Source organism: Panulirus ornatus, chromosome 11 (genome assembly GCF_036320965.1).
Source record: "Panulirus ornatus isolate Po-2019 chromosome 11, ASM3632096v1, whole genome shotgun sequence".
NCBI classification, from domain to species: domain Eukaryota; kingdom Metazoa; phylum Arthropoda; class Malacostraca; order Decapoda; family Palinuridae; genus Panulirus; species Panulirus ornatus.
The window spans coordinates 51,486,164-51,508,428 of NC_092234.1; the positions used below are offsets into that span (position 1 = coordinate 51,486,164).

At 41.5% G+C, this 22,265-nt stretch overlaps 1 protein-coding gene across 1 annotated transcript in view; it reads right to left on the reverse strand.

Moving 5' to 3' along the window:
- LOC139751519 (uncharacterized) overlaps positions 1–22,265 on the reverse strand; it is a 302,420-nt gene that overhangs the window by 191,717 nt on the left and 88,438 nt on the right. Inside the window, exon 10 of the mRNA XM_071667018.1 lies at positions 9,529–9,690. Coding sequence (XP_071523119.1) covers positions 9,529–9,690 — 162 coding nt within the window. The remainder of the gene's footprint in view (positions 1–9,528; positions 9,691–22,265) is intronic.

Genomic DNA, 22,265 nt, shown 5'->3' on the forward strand with positions numbered 1-22,265 from the left:
ACATCGATAATGCAGGAGACAGCAACAAAGTATAATAAATAAAATATAATGAATATATTATTATATTATCATTATATTCTATTTTGTTGCTGTCTCCCGCTTTTGCGAGGTAGCGCAAGGAAACAGACGCAAGAATGGCCCAACCCACCCACATACACATGTATATACATGCATGTCCACACATGCAAATATGCATACCTATACATCTCAATGTATACATATATATACATATATAGACATATACATATATACACATGTACAAAATTCATACTGTCTGCCTTTATTCATTCCCATTGCCACCCCCCCACACATGAAATAACATCCCCCTCCCCGACATGTGCGCGAGGTAGCACTAGGAAAAGACAACAAAGGCCACATTCGTTCACAATCAGTCTCTAGATGTCATGTATAATGCACCGAAACCACAGCTCTTTCCACATCCAGGCCCCACAGATCTTTCCATGGTTTACCCCAGACGCTTCACATGCCCTGGTTCAATCCATTGACAGCACATCGACCCCGGTATATACACACATACACACACACACACACACACACATATATATATATATATATATATATATATATATATATATATATATATATATATATATATATATATATATATATATATATATATATATATATTTTTTTTTTTATTATACTTTGTCGCTGTCTCCCGCGTTTGCGAGGTAGCGCAAGGAAACAGATGAAAGAAATGGCCCAACCCCCCCCCATACACATGTATATACATACGTCCACACATGCAAATATACATACCTACACAGCTTTCCATGGTTTACCCCAGACGCTTCACATGCCCTGCTTCAATCCACTGACAGCACGTCAACCCCGGTATACCACATCGCTCCAATTCACTCTATTCCTTGCCCTCCTTTCACCCTCCTGCATGCTCAGGCCCCGATCACACAAAATCTTTTTCACTCCATCTTTCCACCTCCAATTTGGTCTCCCTCTTCTCCTTGTTCCCTCCACCTCCGACACATATATCCTCTTGGTCAATCTTTCCTCACTCATCCTCTCCATGTGCCCAAACCACTTCAAAACACCCTCTTCTGCTCTCTCAACCACACTCTTTTTATTTCCACACATCTCTCTCACCCTTACGTTACTCACTCGATCAAACCATCTCACACCACACATTGTCCTCAAACATCTCATTTCCAGCACATCCATCCTCCTGCGCACAACTCTATCCATAGCCCACGCCTCGCAACCATACAACATTGTTGGAACCACTATTCCTTCAAACATACCCATTTTTGCTTTCCGAGATAATGTTCTCAACTTCCACACATTCTTCAAGGCCCCCATGATTTTCGCCCCCTCCCCCACCCTATGATCCACTTTCGCTTCCATGGTTCCATCCGCTGCCAGATCCACTCCCAGATATCTAAAACACTTCACTTCCTCCAGTTTTTCTCCATTCAAACTCACCTCCCAATTGACTTGACCCTCAACCCTACTGTACCTAATAACCTTGCTCTTATTCACATTTACTCTTAACTTTCTTCTTCCACACACTTTTCCAAACTCAGTCACCAGCTTCTGCAGTTTCTCACATGAATCAGCCACCAGCGCTGTATCATCAGCGAACAACAACTGACTCACTTCCCAAGCTCTCTCATCCCCAACAGACTTCATACTTGCCCCTCTTTCCAAAACTCTTGCATTTACCTCCCTAACAACCCCATCCATAAACAAATTAAACAACCATGGAGACATCACACACCCCTGCCGCAAACCTACATTCTTGTACACAGGAGGATGGATGTGCTGGAAATGAGATGTTTGAGGACAATGTGTGGTGTGAGGTGGTTTGATCGAGTAAATAACGTAAGGGTAAGACAGATGTGTGGAAATAAAAAGAGCGTGGTTGAGAGAGCAGAAGAGGGTGTTTTGAAATGGTTTGGGCACATGGAGAGAATGAGTGAGGAAAGATTGACCAAGAGGATATATGTGTCGGAGGTGGAGGGAACGAGGAGAAGTGGAAGACCATATTGGAGGTGGAAAGATGGAGTGAAAAAGATTTTGTGTGATCAGGGCCTGAACATGCAGGAGGGTGAAAGGAGGGCAAGGAATAGAGTGAATTGGATCGATGTGGTATACCGGGGTTGACGTGCTGTCAGTGGATTGAATCAGGGCATGTGAAGCGTCTGGGGTAAACCATGGAAAGCTGTGTAGGTACGGATATTTGCGTGTGTGGACGTATGTATATACATGTGTATGGGGGTGGGTTGGGCCATTTCTTTCGTCTGTTTCCTTGCGCTATCTCGCAAACGCGGGAGACAGCGACAAAAAATAAAATCTTTTCTTTCATACTATTCGCCATTTCCCGCCTCAGTGAGGTAGCGTTAAGAACAGAGGACTGGGCCTCTGAGGAAACATCCTCACCCAGCCCCCTTCTCCTTTGGAAAATTAAAAAGAAAATGAGAGGGGAAGAATTCCAGCCCTCCGCTCCTTTCCCTTTTAGTCGCCTTCTACAACACGCAGGGAATACGTGGGAAGTATTCTTTCTCCCCTATCCCCAGGGATATATATATATATATATATATATATATATATATATATTTTATCTCGGAAAGCAAATATATACCATCGAACAACAACTGACTCACTTCCCAAGCTCTCTCATCCCCAAAAGACTTCATACTTGCCCCTCTTTCCAAAACTCTTGCATTCATCTCCCTAACAACCCCATCCATAAACAAATTAAACAACCATGGAGACATCACACACCCCTGCCGCAAACCTACATTCACTGAGAACCAGTCACTTTCCTCTCTTCCTACACGTACACATGCCTTACATCCTCGATAAAAACTTTTCACTGCTTCTAAATGTGAATAAGAGCAAGGTAATTAGGTACAGTAGGGTTGAGGGTCAAGTCAATTGGGAGGTAAGTTTGAATGGAGAAAAACTGGAGGAAGTAAAGTGTTTTAGATATCTGGGAGTGGATCTGGCAGCAGATGGAACCATGGAAGTGGAAGTGGATCATAGGGTGGAGGAGGGGGCGAAAATCCTGGGAGCCTTGAAGAATGTGTGGAAGTCGAGAACATTATCTCGGAAAGCAAAAATGGCTATGTTTGAAGGAATAGTGGTTCCAACAATGTTGTATGGTTGCGAGGCGTGGGCTATGGATAGAGTTAAGCGCAGGAGGATGGACGTGCTGGAAATGAGATGTTTGAGGACAATGTGTGGTGTGAGGTGGTTTGATCGAGTAAGTAACGTAAGGGTAAGAGAGATGTGTGGAAATAAAAAGAGCGTGGTTGAGAGAGCAGAAGAGGGTGTTTTGAAATGGTTTGGGCACATGGAGAGAATGAGTGAGGAAAGATTGACCAAGAGGATATATGTGTCGGAGGTGGAGGGAACGAGGAGAAGTGGGAGACCAAATTGGAGGTGGAAAGATGGAGTGAAAAAGATTTTGAGTGATCGGGGCCTGAACATGCAGGAGGGTGAAAGGAGGGCAAGGAATAGAGTGAATTGGATCGGTGTGGTATACCGGGGTTGACGTGCTATCAGTGGATTGAATCAGGGCATGTGAAGCGTCTGGGGTAAACCATGGAAAGCTGTGTAGGTATGTATATTTGCGTGTGTGGACGTATGTATATACATGTGTATGTGGTGGGTTGGGCCATTTCTTTCGTCTGTTTCCTTGCGCTACCTCGCAAATGCGGGAGACCGATAAAGCAAAAAAAATATATATATATATATATATATATATATATATATATATATATATATATATATATATATATATTTTTTTTTTCATACTATTCGCCATTTCCCGCATTAGCGAGGTAGCATTAAGAGCAGAGGACTGGGCCTTTGAGGGAATAACCTCACCTGGCCCCCTTTGTCGCTGTCTCCCACGTTTGCAAGGTAGCGCAAGGAAACAGACGAAAGAAATGGCCCAACCCACCCCCATACACAATGTATATACATACACGTCCACACACGCAAATATACATACCTATACATCTCAATGTACACATATATATACACACACAGACACATACATATATACCCATGCACACAATTAACACTGTCTGCCCTTATTCATTCCCATCGCCACCTCGCCAAACATGGAATAACATCCCCCTCCCCCTTCATGTGTGCGAGGTAGCGCTAGGAAAAGACAACAAAGGCCCCATTCGTTCACACTCAGTCTCTAGCTGTCATGCAATAATGCCCGCAACCACAGCTCCCTTTCCACATCCAGGTCCGACAGAACTTTCCATTACCCCAGACGCTTCACATGCCCTGATTTAATCCATTGACAGTATGTCGACCCTGGTATACCACATCGATCCAATTCACTCTATTCCTTGCCCGCCTTTCACCCTCCTGCATGTTCAGGCCCCGATCACACAAAATCTTTTTCACTCCATCTTTCCACCTCCAATTTGGTCTCCCACTTCTCCTCGTTCCCTCCACCTCCGACACATATATCCTCTTGGTCAATCTTTCCTCACTCATTCTCTCCATGTGCCCAAACCATTTCAAAACACCCTCTTCTGCTCTCTCAACCATGCTCTTCTTATTTCCACACATCTCTCTTACCCTTACATTACTTACTCGATCAAACCACCTCACACTACATATTGTCCTCAAACATCTCATTTCCAGCACATCCATCCTCCTGCGCACAACTCTATCCATAGCCCACGCCTCACAACCATACAACATTGCTGGAACCACTATTCCTTCAAACATACCCATTTTTGCTTTCCGAGATAATGTTCTCAACTTCCACACATTCTTCAAGGCTCCCAGGATTTTCGCCCCCTCCCCCACCATATGATTCACTTCCGCTTCCATGGTTCCATCCGCTGTCAGATCCACTCCCAGATATCTAAAACACTTTACTTCCTCCAGTTTTTCTCCATTCAAACTTACCTCCCAATTGCCTTGACCCTCAACCCTACTGTACCTAATAACCTTGCTCTTATTCACATTTACTCTTAACTTTCTTCTTTCACACACTTTACCAAACTCAGTCACCAGCTTCTGCAGTTTCTCACATGAATCAGCCACCAGCGCTGTATCATCAGCGAACAGCAACTGACTCACTTCCCAAGCTCTCTCATCCCCAACAGACTGCATACTTGCCCCTCTTTCCAAAACTCTTGCATTCACCTCCCTAACAACCCCATCCATAAACAAATTAAACAACCTTGGAGACATCACACTCCCCTGCCGCAAACCTACATTCAATGAGAACCAATCACTTTCCTCTCTTCCTACACGTATACATGCCTTACATCCTCGATAAAAACTTTTCACTGCTTCTAACAACTTGCCTCCCACACCATATATTCTTAATACCTTCCACAGAGCATCTCTATCAACTCTATTATATGCCTTCTCCAGATCCATAAATGGTACATACAAATCCATTTGCTTTTCTAAGTATTTCTCATATACATTCTTCAAAGCAAACACCTGATCCACACATCCTCTACCACTTCTGAATCCACACTGCTCTTCCCCAATCTGATGCTCTGTACATGCTTTCACCCTCTCAATCAATACCCTCCCATATAATTTACCAATGGCACTATGCATGCGTTCCGCCAATCCTCAGGCACCTCACCATGAATCATACATACATTAAATAACCTTACCAACCAGTCAACAATACAGTCACCCCCTTTTTTAATAAATTCCACTGCAATACCATCCAAACCTGCTGCCTTGCTGGCTTTCATCTTCTGCAAGGCTTTTACTACCTCTTCTCCGTTTACCAAATCATTTTCCCTAACCCTCTCACTTTGCACACCACCTCGACCAAAACTCCCTATATCTGCCACTCCATCATCAAACACATTCAACAAACCTTCAAAATACTCACTCCATCTCCTTCTTACATCACCACTACTTGTTATCACCTCCCCATTAGCCCCCTTCACTGAAGTTCCCATTTGCTCTCTTGTCTTACGCACTTTCTTTACCTCCTTCCAAAACATGTTTTTATTCTCCTTAAAATTTAATGATACTCTCTCACCCCAACTCTCATTTGCCCTCTTTTTCACCTTTTGCACCTTTCTCTTGACCTCCTGCCTCTTTCTTTTATACATCTCCCACTCATTTGCATTTTTTCCCTACAAGAATCGTCCAAATGCCTCTCTCTTCTCTTTCACTAATAATCTTACTTCTTCATCCCACCACTCACTACCCTTTTTAATCAACCCACCTCCCACGCTTCTCATGCCACAAGCATCTTTTGCGCAAGCCATCACTGCTTCCCTAAAGAGGACCAAGAGGATATATGTGTCGGAGGTGGAGGGAACGAGGAGAAGTGGGAGACCAAATTGGAGGTGGAAAGATGGAGTGAAAAAGATTTTGAGTGATCGGGGCCTGAACATGCAGGAGGGTGAAAGGTGGGCGAGGAATAGAGTGAATTGGATCAATGTGGTATACCAGGGTCGACAGGCTGTCAGTGGATTGAATCAGGGGATGTGAAGCGTCTGGGGTAAACCATGGAAAGTTCTGTGGGGCCTGGATGTGGAAAGGGAGCTGTGATTTCGGGCATTATTGCATGACAGCTGGAGACTGAGTGTGAGCGAATGGGGCCTTTGTTGTCTTTTCCTGGCACTGCCTCACGCACATGAGGGGGGAGGGGGATGTTATTGTGGCGGGGTGGCGATGGGGGTGAGTAGGGGCAGACAGTGTGAATTGTGTGCATGTGTGTATATGTGTGTGTCTGTGTGTGTATATATGTGTGCACGTTGGGATGTGTGGGTGTGTATGTTTGCGTGTGTGGACGTATGTGTGTGTGCATGTGTATGGGGGTGGGTTGGGCCATTTCTTTTGTCTGTTTCCTTGCGCTACCTCGCAGGTGCGGGAGACAGCGACAAAGCAAAATAGAAAAATAAAATATATATATATATCTTTTTAAACCAGGTATTCCCAATCACCAATCCTTTTTCAGCACACAAATCCACAAGCTCTTTAACATTTCCATTTACAACACTGAACACCCCATGTACGCCAATTATACCCTCAACTTCCACGTTACTTACCTTTGCATTCAAATCACCCATCACTATAACCCGGTCTTGTGCATCAAAGCTGCTAATACACTCACTCAGCTGCTCCCAAAACACTTGCCTCTCATGATCTTTCTTCTCAAGACCAGATGCATAGGCACCAATAATCACTCATCTCTCTCCATCCACTTTCAGTTTATCCATATCAATGTAGAGTTTGCTTTCTTACACTCTATCACATATTGCCACCTATAACTTAGTTAATAGAACATCATATTAGGTACATTATGGTTCAGAAGTATGAGTAATGACTGTATGTCAGACTAGGAATTATAGTCTTCTTTTTATAGCTTGTTTGTAAGTATGGATGACTGTAAGATATTCATAAGCCAGGGACCCCTGTGCATGGTATCACACCCAACCTCTCCACCACCATGCTACCCCATGATCTCACACAAGATATTCAAGATGGCTTCAACCAACTGTAGTCTCCACCCCATGTAGTACTAGTGGCAATAGACACAACAAAAGTTAACAGTGTTTGGCCAACTTCATAGCCAGTCACCGTGCAAAAGTTACTCACAATGGCTTATTTCTAAAACACTTAAACTTTAAGCAGAGTTCCCCAAGAAGCATTTCTTTCTCCAATCCTCTTTAATCTCTTCCTGCATGAGCTCCCATTACCTTCATCAAACCACAACATGAAGGAAGGTCCATTCATATGCACATGACCTCACAATCACATAACAACCTGATGCCACAGTAGCAATAACAAACTTGCAGCATAACATTACACAAGTGAAACAGTGACTCACCAAGAACAGATTATCTGCATCTCCACAGAAGTCTTCAATCAATCTTCTACCTCACATAGACATGAATTCAGCTCACACCCTCCTGTCACTTTGAATGGACAATCATTCCCACTGAACAAAACACCATCCATTCCAGGCATCATATGTGACACATACATATGACATTCACTTCCCACGACAATAACCTCAACACAAAAGCATCACACAAACTAAATGCCCTCAGAATGATAAGTATGTAATGTCTCATGGGTATGTTTGCATGCCCTTTGGGAGAAATGATGTCATTGGAATGGGTCTGTTGTGCTTTATTAGTGGTAGCTGGATTAACGCAATAAGTGTGGATCTTCTTTAATGTGTGCCAAAGTTAGGTGAGGTGGGTCTTGTGGTTCACAGTGCTGTGAAAGAATTGCCAGTTTTCAGTTTTACTTTCTGTGACTACATTAGTGATGGTGTTATTTGGAGTTTGGATTTGTTCTGTGATTTCTACTTACACTGACTGGTTCTGTTTCAAGAGGTTTCTTTGTCTTATGATGTTTGTAACTTGTAAGGAGCCTGGGTTATTTTTCTTAATATGTCCTTGTGGAATATGCTTTTTGCTGGCAAAGTTAGAGATGTTGGTGAAGTGTTAGACAGCATAAAATCATCTATAGTGAGGTTTTGTTACTTCATTTCTATGTAAGGTGTGAAGGCTGACTAGTCTGCTTTCCTGTAGTTTGTGTCTTTGAAACCTGTATGGATCGGGAGGGCCAGGTGGGGTGTTATGTGGATGGGTAGGTGGTCAGAGGACAATTCCTACAGTGTGCTCCAGGTGGCCTATATCTTTCAGGTTGGTGAGCAGAACGTGATGTCTGGCAAGGGTGGGTGCTGGAGGAGATGGGCTGGAAGTCTGGTTAGCTGGTACCACAGGTTGAGGATACTGAGAGGTTGCAGTTGGCTGAGTGATTCACTTTAGGGATCTTGGGTGGGAGTACAGATCCAAATGGTATAGTGGACACTGAAATCTCCACAGAGATACGTTGGGTGTGCTGCACAGATTTTGTAGTTGACGAGTATATTTGGAGGTACAGGTTGAGAAGACGGTATGCATGTACTGATTCTGTTGTAGTAAGAATTGTATAATATGAGTATTATGGATTGTATTTCTAAGGTGCTGTCAATGACTATGAGCTGCTTTGCAGTGTCATTGGTGATTGAGAATCATAAAGTTTGGTAAATAAGTGTTATGAATCCTTTTCCTTATCCTGTCATTTCAACTACCATATCAAACAAATAAAATCTCCGGAGCTTTACAGCTCTCCTGACACTCATTTTGCTTCTCTTCACCAGATTATTTCACTTCACTGTATCTCACCTTTTTAATTCCCTTTTAATTAATGCAAAAAGTACCAATTTGCATTTCTTCCAAATCCACAAGTCATTGCTGTGCTGCCTCTATAATGAAAATTTTTCCCAACTTTTTCTTGTCTTACTGAAGCTCATGGTTCAGACTGTAAATGTTAATACTGACTTCCACACATATATATTTCAACAACAAGAACGCACAGCTCAGGATGAAAAAGGGCAACACAGTATATATTGAGAAACATATGTAAACTACCGCTTATGAGAATGTTGTATAAACAAAGATCATAGCCAGTGGAACTGTGGTTACATCATTGCCTAGATATAACAGACTGTAAAAAACAAAGAAAAAAAAATACCTGCAGCTCCTGGTACACCATCCAATCCCCTCAAGCCTGGAAGACCAATTTTTCCAGGGGCACCTTTTCGACCCCGGGCACCAGGAAGCCCTTGTTGACCTGGCCGTCCTTGTATTCCTGGTGGACCTGGCTCACCTTCATCACCACTCCCACATGGTTGCCCTGCAATTAAGTTATAATGATTAAAGGTCCATGTCCTAAGGTTCATATCTTCCTTAAATAAGACAAACCCTAATGGCTGACAAAGTCAGTGCTATACTTATCATCATGTAACTGTCACTAAATAGTTTATTTACCAACTAACAACAAATTAGGTAATAATAAATATTTCTTTAAAGTAGTATTATACATACAAGTTAACAACAATAAAATTTACCAAAGAAGTGGAAAAACAGTAAACATTAGTTTGAGGACATCACAGAAAGTAACTTATGACAATGGAAGAAATAAATTAACTACAAACACTCAGTGGGAGTAATTTAGAAGAGAAATGATGAAATGTAATGAATTCAAATATCTACACTCTAATGAATAAAAGATGTGGAAAAAATGTGAGAAAAAAGTAAGGGAAACACTTGTATGAATAAAAAAAACCTGATGTGGAAAAAATGTGAAAAAAAATAAGTGAAACACTTGAATTATGTACATGTGTATATATGTATATGTCTGTGTGTGTATAAATGTATGTATACGTTGAGATGTACAGGTATGTATATGTGCGTGTGTGGACGTGTATGTATATACATGTGTATGTGGGTAGGTTGGGCCATTCTTTTGTCTGTTTCCTTGCGCTACCTCGCTAAGGCAGGAGACAGCGACAAAGTGTAATAAATAAATAATTCTTTTTTTTTTTTTTTTTTTTTTTTTTTTCATACTATTCGCCATTTCCCGCGATAGCGAGGTAGCGTTAAGAACAGAGGACTGGGCCTTTGAGGGGATATCCTCACCTGGACCTCTTCTCTGTTCCTTCTTTTGGGGAAAAAAAAAAAAAAAAAAAAAAAAAAAAAAAAAAACGAGAGGGGAGGATAATACTTGTATGAATACAAAACCTAAGAAAACACCACCTAGCTATCCCTATCAGCCAAATTTTATCTTATTTTTGATTTCTGAAAAAGATGAGATTTTCTAGTCTCATGATTCCATTCAGTTTTTGGAAGTTTGAATGCTAATTGTGTTTGCTTCCACACAAACCCATCCCACCAAATGCAACCACTTCTAGTGAATATTCTTTACCATGCAGAAGGAGGAAGATGACAATGTAGTTGGTTTATATCAACTGTTACACAGAAATGTAGGTAAATCTCAACTCCATGGCAAAGTAAGGAGAGGTTTTCATGAGTTCTACTGATTTCTAGAGATATTTCTCAACTTTTATGTTGATTAATCCCATGTCTTGCCTACTTTTATTAATTAATCTTGGATAACATAATGTCATCATATTTCCTTAGCACCCCTTTAAATCATTTCTATCATGTGCTAAGACTGATAATTTGTTTTATCCATAAGTTATTACGGCAATAGCCTTAAACTAAATATGTCAAAAAAAAAAAAAAAAATAAGGCAAGTAGAGTACACTCTTGTCAAAACTGTTTCATTGCCTTCCCTTCCTGTTAGACTTTAAGATTACATATATATAAATGTGGTTGTTTCTGATAATCCTATATATACTAAGGACATATTGTGGTTGTTTCTGATAATCCTAAGTATACTAAGGACATATCATCTCAATATTTTTCTCTATAAAATCACTCAAATACAACCCCAATTTTAATTTCCTGACTGATAACTGTGTTTATTGGTGGAATGTACTCTTCTTTTCCAAAGTCAGATTTTACTTTGATAAATCTTTCTAAACTTAAGAACAAGGTGTATGGACCACTGCTTATTAACTTGCTGAATAAACCTATTCAATATAAGACCAAAATACAATATCAAAGTGATTACCAACCATCTCCCAGTGAATGTTTAGTGGATGATAGTTGTGAACCAAGTGAAGAAAATACCAGTATGGCACTATGACTTTCCAATACATAGCATTACCACAACTTTAGAAATTCAACTGTCCTTATAAATCAGAACTTTTTTCAAGTACAATATTCACTGCACTCCACTAGACTTTCTCCATTAGATTTTTATACTCCTCCAAGGTATAAATTGTACAGAGTTTATTGAACATCTCCCTGCCCTTGTAATCAAATGCAATTCTAACTTTAACCATTAGATAGTATGCCTCTGCAGAATTCTTCTGACATGGTGTTCTGGGAAAGGATGAGTAAAACTTCAACCTGTTAGAAGCAATGGTGAAGAAAGGTAGGGGTTTTTGGAAAAGTGAGAATAGGGTCATAAAAGTAGGAGAACTTGGAAAATAGACATGTGAAGAAATACAAGGAGAGATTGGCTGTAGAAAGGCAAAAGGTGAAAGTAAATGAAGCTAGGGAAGTGGACGAGGAACAGGATATATCTAGGGAAGCAGTGCTAGCATGTGCAAGAGAAGTGTGTGGCATGCAGAAGGTACGAAATGGGCTGGTAAGAAAGGGTAGTGAGTAGTGAAATGATGAAGTAAAGTTATTCGTGAGAGAGAAAGAAAAAGGATAGGTGTGTGGGTGGGACTTAGAGAGCAGGAGTGCACATGAATAGGAGATGCACAAGAGAAAAGGGTAGGAGGTCAAGAGGAAGGGACAGATGTTGAAAACATGGTAAATAAAAGTTGAGATGAGCAATTATCAAAAACTTCAGGGAGAATAATATGTTGTGGAAGGGGGTTAATAGTGTGATAAAAACAAGAGAACAAATGGAAACATCAGTGAAAGGGACAAATGAAGAAGTGGTTATGGGTAGTGATGAGGCAAAAAGAAGATGGACTGAGTATTTTGAAGGACTGTTGAATGTGTTTGATGATATGGTGGAAGATGTAGGGTGTCTGGGTTGGGGAGCTATGCGAAGTTAGAGGGTTATGGAAAACTGTCTGGCAAAGAGAAAAGATGCAGTGAAAGCCCTAAGATCAAATGTGGCAAGGCCACAGGAGTCGATGGTACTGCAGTTGCATTTCCTAAAAATGAGGGTGACAGTGTTGTTGATTGGACAGCTAGGATTTTCAGTGTATGTATGGATCATGATAAGGTACCTCAGGATTGGTGGAATGCATGTTTAGTGCCAATGTTTAAAGGCAACAAGAACAAAGGTTAGCATTCAAACTACAAAGGTATGAGTTTGCTGAATGTACATGGTAAGTTGTATGGGCAAATGGTGAGTGAGAGGATGAAGAAATGTACAGAGTATCAATCTGGGGAGGAACAATGTGGTTTTTGGAGTGATAGAGAACATGCAGATTAGGTGTTTGCTTTGAAGAGTGTGTGTGTGAGGTACTTAAGAGTAAAAGAAGGATTTGTGTGTGGCATTTATGGTCTGGACAAAACATATGTTAAGGTTGACTGAGATGCCTTATAGAAGGTTTTAAGAATATATGGTGAGGAATAAAAGCTACCAGAAGCAGTGAGAATGTTTATCAAATATGTAAGGCATGTGTAAGAGTAGGAAAAGGGTAGAGTAAGAGTTCCAAGTGAAAGCTGATCTGTGGCAGGGGTGTGTGATGTCACCATGGCTGTTTAATTTGGTATGGATGGGGTGGTGAGGGAGGTAAACACAAGGGTCTTAGAGAATGGGGTGAATATGCAGTCTGTAGGGGGTGAACAACCATGGAAGTGAGCCAGCTGATGTTTGCTGATGAACCAGGAATGGAGGTAGATTCAAGTGAGAATGTGCAGAAATTGGTGACTGAGTTTGTGTTTGAAAGGAGGAAGCTGAAAATAGATGTGAATAAAGGCAAGGTTACTAGTTTTAGCAGGGAAGAAGGGCAGGTTAGGTGGGAGTGTGAGTTTGAATGGAGAATATCTGGAAAAAGTGAGCTGTTTTAGATACCTAGGAATGAATGTGGCAGTGAATAAATTCATGGAAGCAGAAGTGCTTCATAGAGTGGTTGAGGGAGTAAAGTTCTGGGAGCATTGAGGAATGCAAAGAAAGAGAGGTCTTTACCTTACAGGACAAAATTAGGCATGTTTGAATGCACTCTAATTCCAACAATGTTGAATGGGTTTTAGGCATAGGCTGTAGATTAGGATTATGGAGGAGGGTGGATGTGTTGGAGATGAAATGTCTGAGCTGAGGATTATATGTGGTGTGTGCGGTGGTTTGATCAAGTAAGTATTAAATGGGTAAGATGAAGAGTGTGGTTGAGAAAGCTGAAGAGGGTGTGCTGAAATAGTTTTGACAAATGGAGAGAATGAGTGAGGAAAGGTTGACTAAGAGGATATATGTATCAGAAGTGGAGGAGAAAAGGAGGAGAAATCAAACTGGAAATGTGGAGTACAAAATATTTTGAGTGGTCAGGGCCTGAACATCCAGGAGAGTTTAACAGGAGAGTGTAAGGCATGCATGGGATAGAGTAAACCAAAAAAATGTGGCATACAGGAGACATCTTAATGTCAGTGGACTGAACCTGGGCATGTGAAGCAGCCAGGGAAAACCATGAAAAGGTCAGTACAGCCTGGTTGTGGACAGGGGAATGTGCTTTCAAAGCACTCCTTGAAAGATAGAGAATGAACATGGGCAAATGTGACCCTCCTTCAGCCATTCCTGGCACTACCTCACTAACACAGGAATTGGCAGACAAATATGAAAGACAGAAAGAAAAATGGTGTTCTAAGACAAATTGCATAAAATTTTGACCTGCAAATCCCTCTCACACACATGTCCTTGGTGTGGGTTTGAAGCAAGCTAGGGAAATGTTTTCTGTGATACTTCCTTCCTGGGGAGGATGCGTTCCTTTGGAAATAAGGGCTAGGATAAAAAGAGATATATGGATAAGTAATAAATTTACTTTTTACAGGTGATCCAGCCAGTATTTCCAAGTGGTGAATGTACATATGGTCAATAGCAATTTAGGGAACATAGTACTCATGGGACAGGATACAGCACAACTGGATGCACCGCATTTGATATGGTATGAATACCCAAAGTAATCACATCTTGTTACCATAACATGAGCATTCATGATACAAATTCAGCCCTGCCGGCTTGTGGCACACCAAAGTGATGCTACACATATCAACCTCTTTGCAAACGCTACATAACTCATGCCAAATTGATGCTACCCTTGCCATGCTGCTCACTGCTCTAGTTCTTTACCCGCATTCACTGTACAAAGACTTATAATGCACCATTTGTATAATTCTACACATGCCCACATGTACCACTCACCAGTACACTAAGTGTCCATCAAGTATCCCTACTTTAAGAGGGTAAGGATACCTTTAACTTATAGGTAAAGGTTAAAACACTGGATGAACTTGAGCATGGGTCTAGTACCTCTACAGCTGCGTTCATTTTTCAATTCCAATATACTTTTTTACTTGGTGATTAATAGTATATTCTATTATTCATTCATTTTTATGTATGTTGTTGGTTAATGCATGAATCAATAACTATCTACATATTCAGAAAACACAGAGAAAAAAACATTCATAGTTCTTGAAATCACAATTGCTAATGGTATAAAGTTTTGACTTAAATTACATTAAAGATAAGTTAAGCTGCACTATGTTTTATAAAATTCTTCTACAGAGATGCTCTTCAGTATATTCATACCCAATGCATGAACTAATGCTTATTCAAAAATTCCCCAAAAATATAGGAAAAAAATCATGCCTAGCTTCTGGAGTCACAATCACTTATGTTGAAAATTTTCATCTTATACATAGTGAATGATGAAATAAATTGTATTTTCCGTGTATTCTTTCTACATATCTCTCTCTGATAGATTTATGAATTATAATGTTCAACAAAAATTCTGTCCTATGTAAAACAATGTTTCTTATGTATTTTTGCAAACTGAATCCAATATCTTTTCTGAATTTCTCTATCACCCATAGTTTTGGTCTAGCATACTCGCATGTCATTTCGTACAGTATATATCCCTGGGGATAGGGGAGAAAAAATACTTCCCACGCATTCCTCACGTGTCGTAGAAGGCGACTAAAGGGGATGGGAGCAGGGGGCTGGAAACCCTCCCCTCCTTGTATTTTAACTTTCTAAAAGGGGAAACAGAAGGAGTCAAGCGGGGAGTGCTCATCCTCCTCGAAGGCACAGATTGGAGTATCTAAATCTGTATGGATGTAACCAAGATGAGAAAAAAGGACACATAGGTAGTATGTTTGAGGAAAGGAACCTGGATGTTTTGGCTCTGAGTGAAATGAAGCTCAAGTGTAAAGGGGAAGAGTGGTTTGGGAATGTCTTGGGAGTATAGTCAGGGGTTAGTGAGAGGACAAAAGCAAGGGAAAGAGTAGCACTACGCCTGAAACAGGAGTGGTGGGAATATGTGTTAGAGTGTAAGAAAGTAAACTCTAGATTGATATGGGTAAAACTAAAAGTGGATGGAGAGAAATGGGTGATTATTGGTGCATATGCACCTGTGCATGAAAAGAAAGATCATAAGAGGCAAGTCTTTTGGGAGCAGCTGAGCGAGTGTAAAAGTAGTTTTGATGCACGAGACCGGGTTATAGTGATTGGTGATTTGAATGCAAAAGTGAGTAATGTGGCAGTTGAGGGAATAATTGGTGTACATGGGGTGTTTAGTGTTGTAAATGGAAATGGTGAAGAGCTTGTACATTTATGTGCTGAAAAAGGACTGGTGATTGGGAATATCTGGTTTAAGAGAGATATACATAAGTATACGTATTTAAGTAGGAGAGATGGCCAGAGAGTGTTATTGGATTACGTGCTAATTGATAGGCGCATGAAAGAGAGACTTTTGGATGTTAATGTGCTGAGAGGTGCAACTGGAGGGATGTCTGATCATTATCTTGTGGAGGCGAAGGTGAAGATTTGTAGAGGTTTTCAGAAAAGAAGAGGCAATGTTGGGGTGAAAAGAGTGGTGAGAGTAAGTGAGCTTGGGAAGGAGACTTGTGTGAGGAAGTACCAGGAAATGCTGAGTACAGAATGGAAAAAGGTGAGAACAAAGGACGTAAGGGGAGTGGGGGAGGAATGGAATGTATTTAGGGAAGCAGTGATGGCTTGCGCAAAAGATGCTTGTGTCATGAGAAGCGTAGGAGGTGGGCAGATTAGAAAGGGTAGTGAGTGGTGGGATAAAGACGTAAGATTATTAGTGAAAGAGAAGAGAGAGGCATTTGGACGATTTTTGCCAGAAAATAATGCAAATGACTGGGAGATGTATAAAAGAAAGAGGCAGGAGGTCAAGAGAAAGGTGCAAGAGGTGAAAAAGAGGGCAAATGAAAGTTGGGGTGAGAGAATATCATTAAATTTCAGGGAGAATAAAAAGATGTTTTGGAAGGAGGTAAATAAAGTGCGTGAGACAAGGGAACAAATGGGAACTTCAGTGAAGGGGGCTATTGGAGAGATGATAAAAAGTAGTGGTGATGTGAGAAGGAGATGGAGTGAGTACTTTGAAGGTTTGTTGAATGTGTTTGATGATAGAGTGGCAGATATAGGGTGTTTTGGTCGAGGTGGTGTGCAAAGTGAGAGGGTTAGGGAAAATGATCTGGTAAACAGAGAAGAGGTAGTAAAAGCTTTGCGGAAGATGAAAGCCAGCAAGGCAACAGGTTTGGATGGTATTGCAGTGGAATTTATTAAAAAAGGGGGTGACTGTATTGCTGACTGGTTGGTAAGTTTATTTAATGTATGTATGACTCATGGTGAGGTGCCTGAGGATTGGTGGAATGCTTGCATAGTGCCATTGTACAAAGGCAAAGGGGATAAAAGTGAGTGCTCAAATTACAGAGGTATAAGTTTGTTGAGTATTCCTGGTAAATTATATGGGAGGGTATTGATTGAGAGGGTGAAGGCATGTACAGAGCATCAGATTGGGGAAGAGCAGTGTGGTTTCAGAAGTGGTAGAGGATGTGTGGATCAGGTGTTTGCTTTGAAGAATGTATGTGAGAAATACTTAGAAAAGCAAATGGATTTGTATGTAGCATTTATGGATGTGGAGAAGGCATATGATAGAGTTGATAGAGATGCTCTGTGGATGGTATTAAGAATATATGGTGTGGGAGGCAAGTTTTTAGAGGCAGTGAAAAGTTTTTATTGAGGATGTAAGGCATGTGTACGTGTAGGAAGAGAGGAAAGTGAGTGGTTCTCAGTGAATGTAGGTTTGTGGCAGGGGTGTGTGATGTCTCCATGGTTGTTTAATTTGTTTATGGATGGGGTTGTTAGGGAGGTGAATGCAAGGGTTTTTGCAAGAGGGGCAAGTATGCAGTCTGTTGTGGATGAGAGAGCATGGGAAGTGAGTCAGTTGTTGTTCGCTGATGATACAGCGCTGGTGGCTGATTCGTGTGAGAAACTGCAGAAGCTGGTGACTGAGTTTGGTAAAGTGTGTGAAAGAAGAAATCTGAGAGTAAATGTGAATAAGAGCAAGGTTAATAGGTACAGTAAGGTTGAGGGGCAAGTCAACTGGGAGGTAAGTTTGAATGGAGAAAAAAAGTGAAGTGTTTTAGATATCTGGGCATGGATTTGGCAGCGGAAGTGAAGCGGAAGTGAATCATAGGGTGGGTGAGGGGGCGAAAGTGTTGGGAGCGTTGAAGAATGTAAGGGAGTCGAGAACATTATCTCGGAAAGCAAAAATGGGTATGTTTGAAGGAATAGTGGTTCCAACAATGTTATATGGTTGCGAGGCGTGGGCTATGGATAGAGTTGTGCGGGGGAGGGGGGATGTGCTGGAAATGAGATGTTTGAGAACAATATGTGGTGTGAGGTGGTTTGATTGAGTAAGTAATAATAAGGTAAGAGATGTGTGGTAATAAAAAGAGTGTGGTTGAGAGAGCAGAAGAGGATGTTTTGAAAAGGTTTGGTCACATGGAGAGAATGAGTGAGGAAAGATTGACCAAGAGGATATGTGTGTCAGAGGTGGAGGGAACGAGGAGAAGTGGGAGACCGCATTGGAGGTGGAAAGATGGAGTGAAAAAGATTTTGAGTGATCGGGGCCTGAACATGCAGGAGGGTGAAAGGCGTGCAAGAAATAGAGTGAATTGGAACGATGTGGTATACCGGGGTCGACGTCCTGTCAATGGATTGAACCAGGTAATGTGAAGCGTCTGGGATAAAACATAGAAAGTTCTGTGGGGCCTGGATGTGCAAAGGGAGCTGTGGTTTCGGTGCATTATTACATGACAGCTAGAGACTGAGTGTGAACGAATGTGGCCTTTGTTGTCTTTTCGTAGCGCTACCTTGCACACACGAGGGGGGAGGGGGTTGCTATTCCATGTGTGGCAGGGTGGCGATGGGAATGAATAAAGGTAGACAGTATGAATTATGTACGTGTAGATATGTATTATCCCTTGGGATAGGGGAGAAAGAATACTTCCCACGTATTCCCTGCGTGTCGTAAAAGGCGAATAAAAGGGAAGGGAGCGGGGGGCTGGAACTCCTCCCCTCTCATTTTTGATTTTCCAAAGGAAGAAACAGAGAAGGGGGCCAATTGGGGATTTCCCTCAAAGGCTCAGTCCTCTGTTCCTAAAGCTACCCCGCTACTGCGAGAAATGGCGAATAGTATGAAAAAAAAATATATGTATATGTCTGTGTGTATATATATGTATACGTTGAGATGTATAGGTATGTATATTTGCGTGTGTGGACATGTATGTATATACATGTGTATGTGGGTGGGTTGGGCCATTCTTTTGTCTGTTTCCTTACGCTACCTCGCTAACGTGGGAGACACCAACAAAGCAAAAATAATGAAAACAATAATAAATGTACCAGTGCTCTATGGAGCATTTGAAACAAAAAATTAAAAAACACAGCTTATTTATTTTTATTTATTTATTTATTTTATTCATTTTGCTTTGTCGCTGTCTCCCACGTTTGCGAGGTAGCGCAAGGAAACAGACGAAAGAAATGGCCCAACCCACCCCCATACAAAATGTATATACATACACGTCCACACACGCAAATATACATACCTATACATCTCAATGTACACATATATATACACACACAGACACATACATGTATACCCATGCACACAATTCACACTGTCTGCTTTTATTCATTCCCATCGCCACCTCGCCACACATGGAATACCATCCCCCTCCCCCCTCATGTGTGCGAGGTAGCGCTAGGAAAAGACAACAAAGGCCCCATTCGTTCACACTCAGTCTCTAGCTGTCATGCAATAATGCCCGAAACCACAGCTCCCTTTCCACATCCAGGCCCCACACAACTTTCCATGGTTTACCCCAGACACTTCATATGCCCTGATTCAATCCACTGACAGCACGTCAACCCTGGTATACCACATTGATCCAATTCACTATATTCCTTGCCCGCCTTTCACCCTCCTGCATGTTCAGGCCCCAATCACACAAAATCTTTTTCACTCCATCTTTCCACCTCCAATTTGGTCTCCCACTTCTCCTCGTTCCCTCCACCTCCAACACATATATCCTCTTGGTCAATCTTTACTCACTCATTCTCTCCATGTGCCCAAACCATTTCAAAACACCCTCTTCTGCTCTCTCAACCACGCTCTTTTTATTTCCACGCATCTCTCTTACCCTTACATTACTTACTTCATCAAACCACCTCACACCACACATTGTCCTCAAACATCTCATTCCCAGCACATCCACCCTCCTGTGCACAACTCTATTCATAGCCCACGCCTCGCAACCATACAACATTGTTGGAACCACTATTCCTTCAAACATACCCATTTTTGCTTTCCGAGATAATGTTCTCGACTTCCACACATTCTTCAAGGCTCCCAGGATTTTCACCCCCTACCCCACCCTATGATTCATTTCCGCTTCCATGGTTCCATCCGCTGCCAGATCCACTCCCAGATATCTAAAACACTTTACTTCCTCCAGTTTTTCTCCATTCAAACCTACCTCCCAATTGACTTGACCCTTAACCCTACTGTACCTAATAACCTTGCTCTTATTCACATTTACTCTTAACTTTCTTCTTTCACACACTTTACCAAACTCAGTCACCAGCTTCTGCAGTTTCTCACATGAATCAGCCACCAATGCAGTATCATCAGCGAACAATAACTGACTCACTTCCCAAGCTCTCTCATCCACAACAGACTTCATACTTGCCCCTCTTTCCAAAACTCTTGCATTCACCTCCCTAACAACCCCATCCATAAACAAATTAAACAACCATGGAGACATCACACACCCCTGCCGCAAACCTACATTCACTGAGAACCAATCACTTTCCTCTCTTCCTACACGTACACATGCCTTACATCCTCGATAAAAACTTTTCACTGCTTCTAACAACTTGCCTCCCACACCATATATTCTTATTACCTTCCACAGAGCATCTCTATCAACTCTATCATATGCCTTCTCCAGATTCATAAATGCTACATACAAATCCATTTGCTTTTCTAAGTATTTCTCACATACATTCTTCAAAGCAAACACCTGATCCACACATCCTCCACCACTTCTGAATCCACACTGCTCTTCCCCAATCTGATGCTCTGTACATGCCTTCACCCTCTCAATCAATACCCTCCCATATAATTTACCAGGAATACTCAACAAACTTATACCTCTGTAATTTGAGCACTCACTCTTATCCCCTTTGCCTTTGTACAATGGCACTATGCACGCATTCCGCCAATCCTCAGGCACCTCACCATGAGTCATACATACATTAAATAACCTTACCAACCAGTCAACAATACAGTCACCCCCTTTTTTGATAAATTCCACTGCAATACCATCCAAACCTGCTGCCTTGCTGGCTTTCATCTTCCGCAAAGCTTTTACTACCTCTTCTCTGTTTACCAAATCATTTTCCCTAACCCTCTCACTTTGCACACCACCTTGACCAAAACACCCTATATCTGCCACTCTATCATCAAACACATTCAACAAACCTTCAAAATACTCACTCCATCTCCTTCTCACATCACCACTACTTGTTATCACCTCCCATTTGCGCCCTTCACTGAAGTTCCCATTTGCTCCCTTGTCTTACGCACTTTATTTACCTCCTTCCAGAACATCTTTTTATTCTCCCTAAAATTTAATGATACTCTCTCACCCCAACTCTCATTTGCCCTCTTTTTCACCTCTTGCACCTTTCTCTTGACCTCCTGCCTCTTTCTTTCATACATCTCTCACTCAATTGCATTTTTTCCCTGCAAAAATTGTCCAAATGCCTCTCTCTTCTCTTTCACTAATACTCTTACTTCTTCATCCCACCACTCACTACCCTTTCTAATCAACCCACCTCACATGCTTCTCATGCCACAAGCATCTTTTGCGCAATCCATCACTGATTCCCTAAATACATCCCATTCCTCCCCCACTCCCCTTACTTCCATTGTTCTCACCTTTTTCCATTCTGTACTCAGTCTCTCCTGGTACTTCCTCACACAAGTCTCCTTCTCAAGCTCACTTACTCTCACCACCCTCTTCACCCCAACATTCACTCTTCTTTTCTGAAAACCCCTACAGATCTTCACCTTAGCCTCCACAAGATAATGATCAGACATCCCTCCAGTTGCACCTCTCAGCACATTAACATCCAAAAGTCTCTCTTTCGCGCGCCTGTCAATTAACACGTAATCCAATAACGCTCTCTGGCCATCTCTCCTACTTACATACGTATACTTATGTATATCTCGCTTTTTAAACCAGGTATTCCCAATCACCAGTCCTTTTTCAGCACATAAATCTACAAGCTCTTCACCATTTCCATTT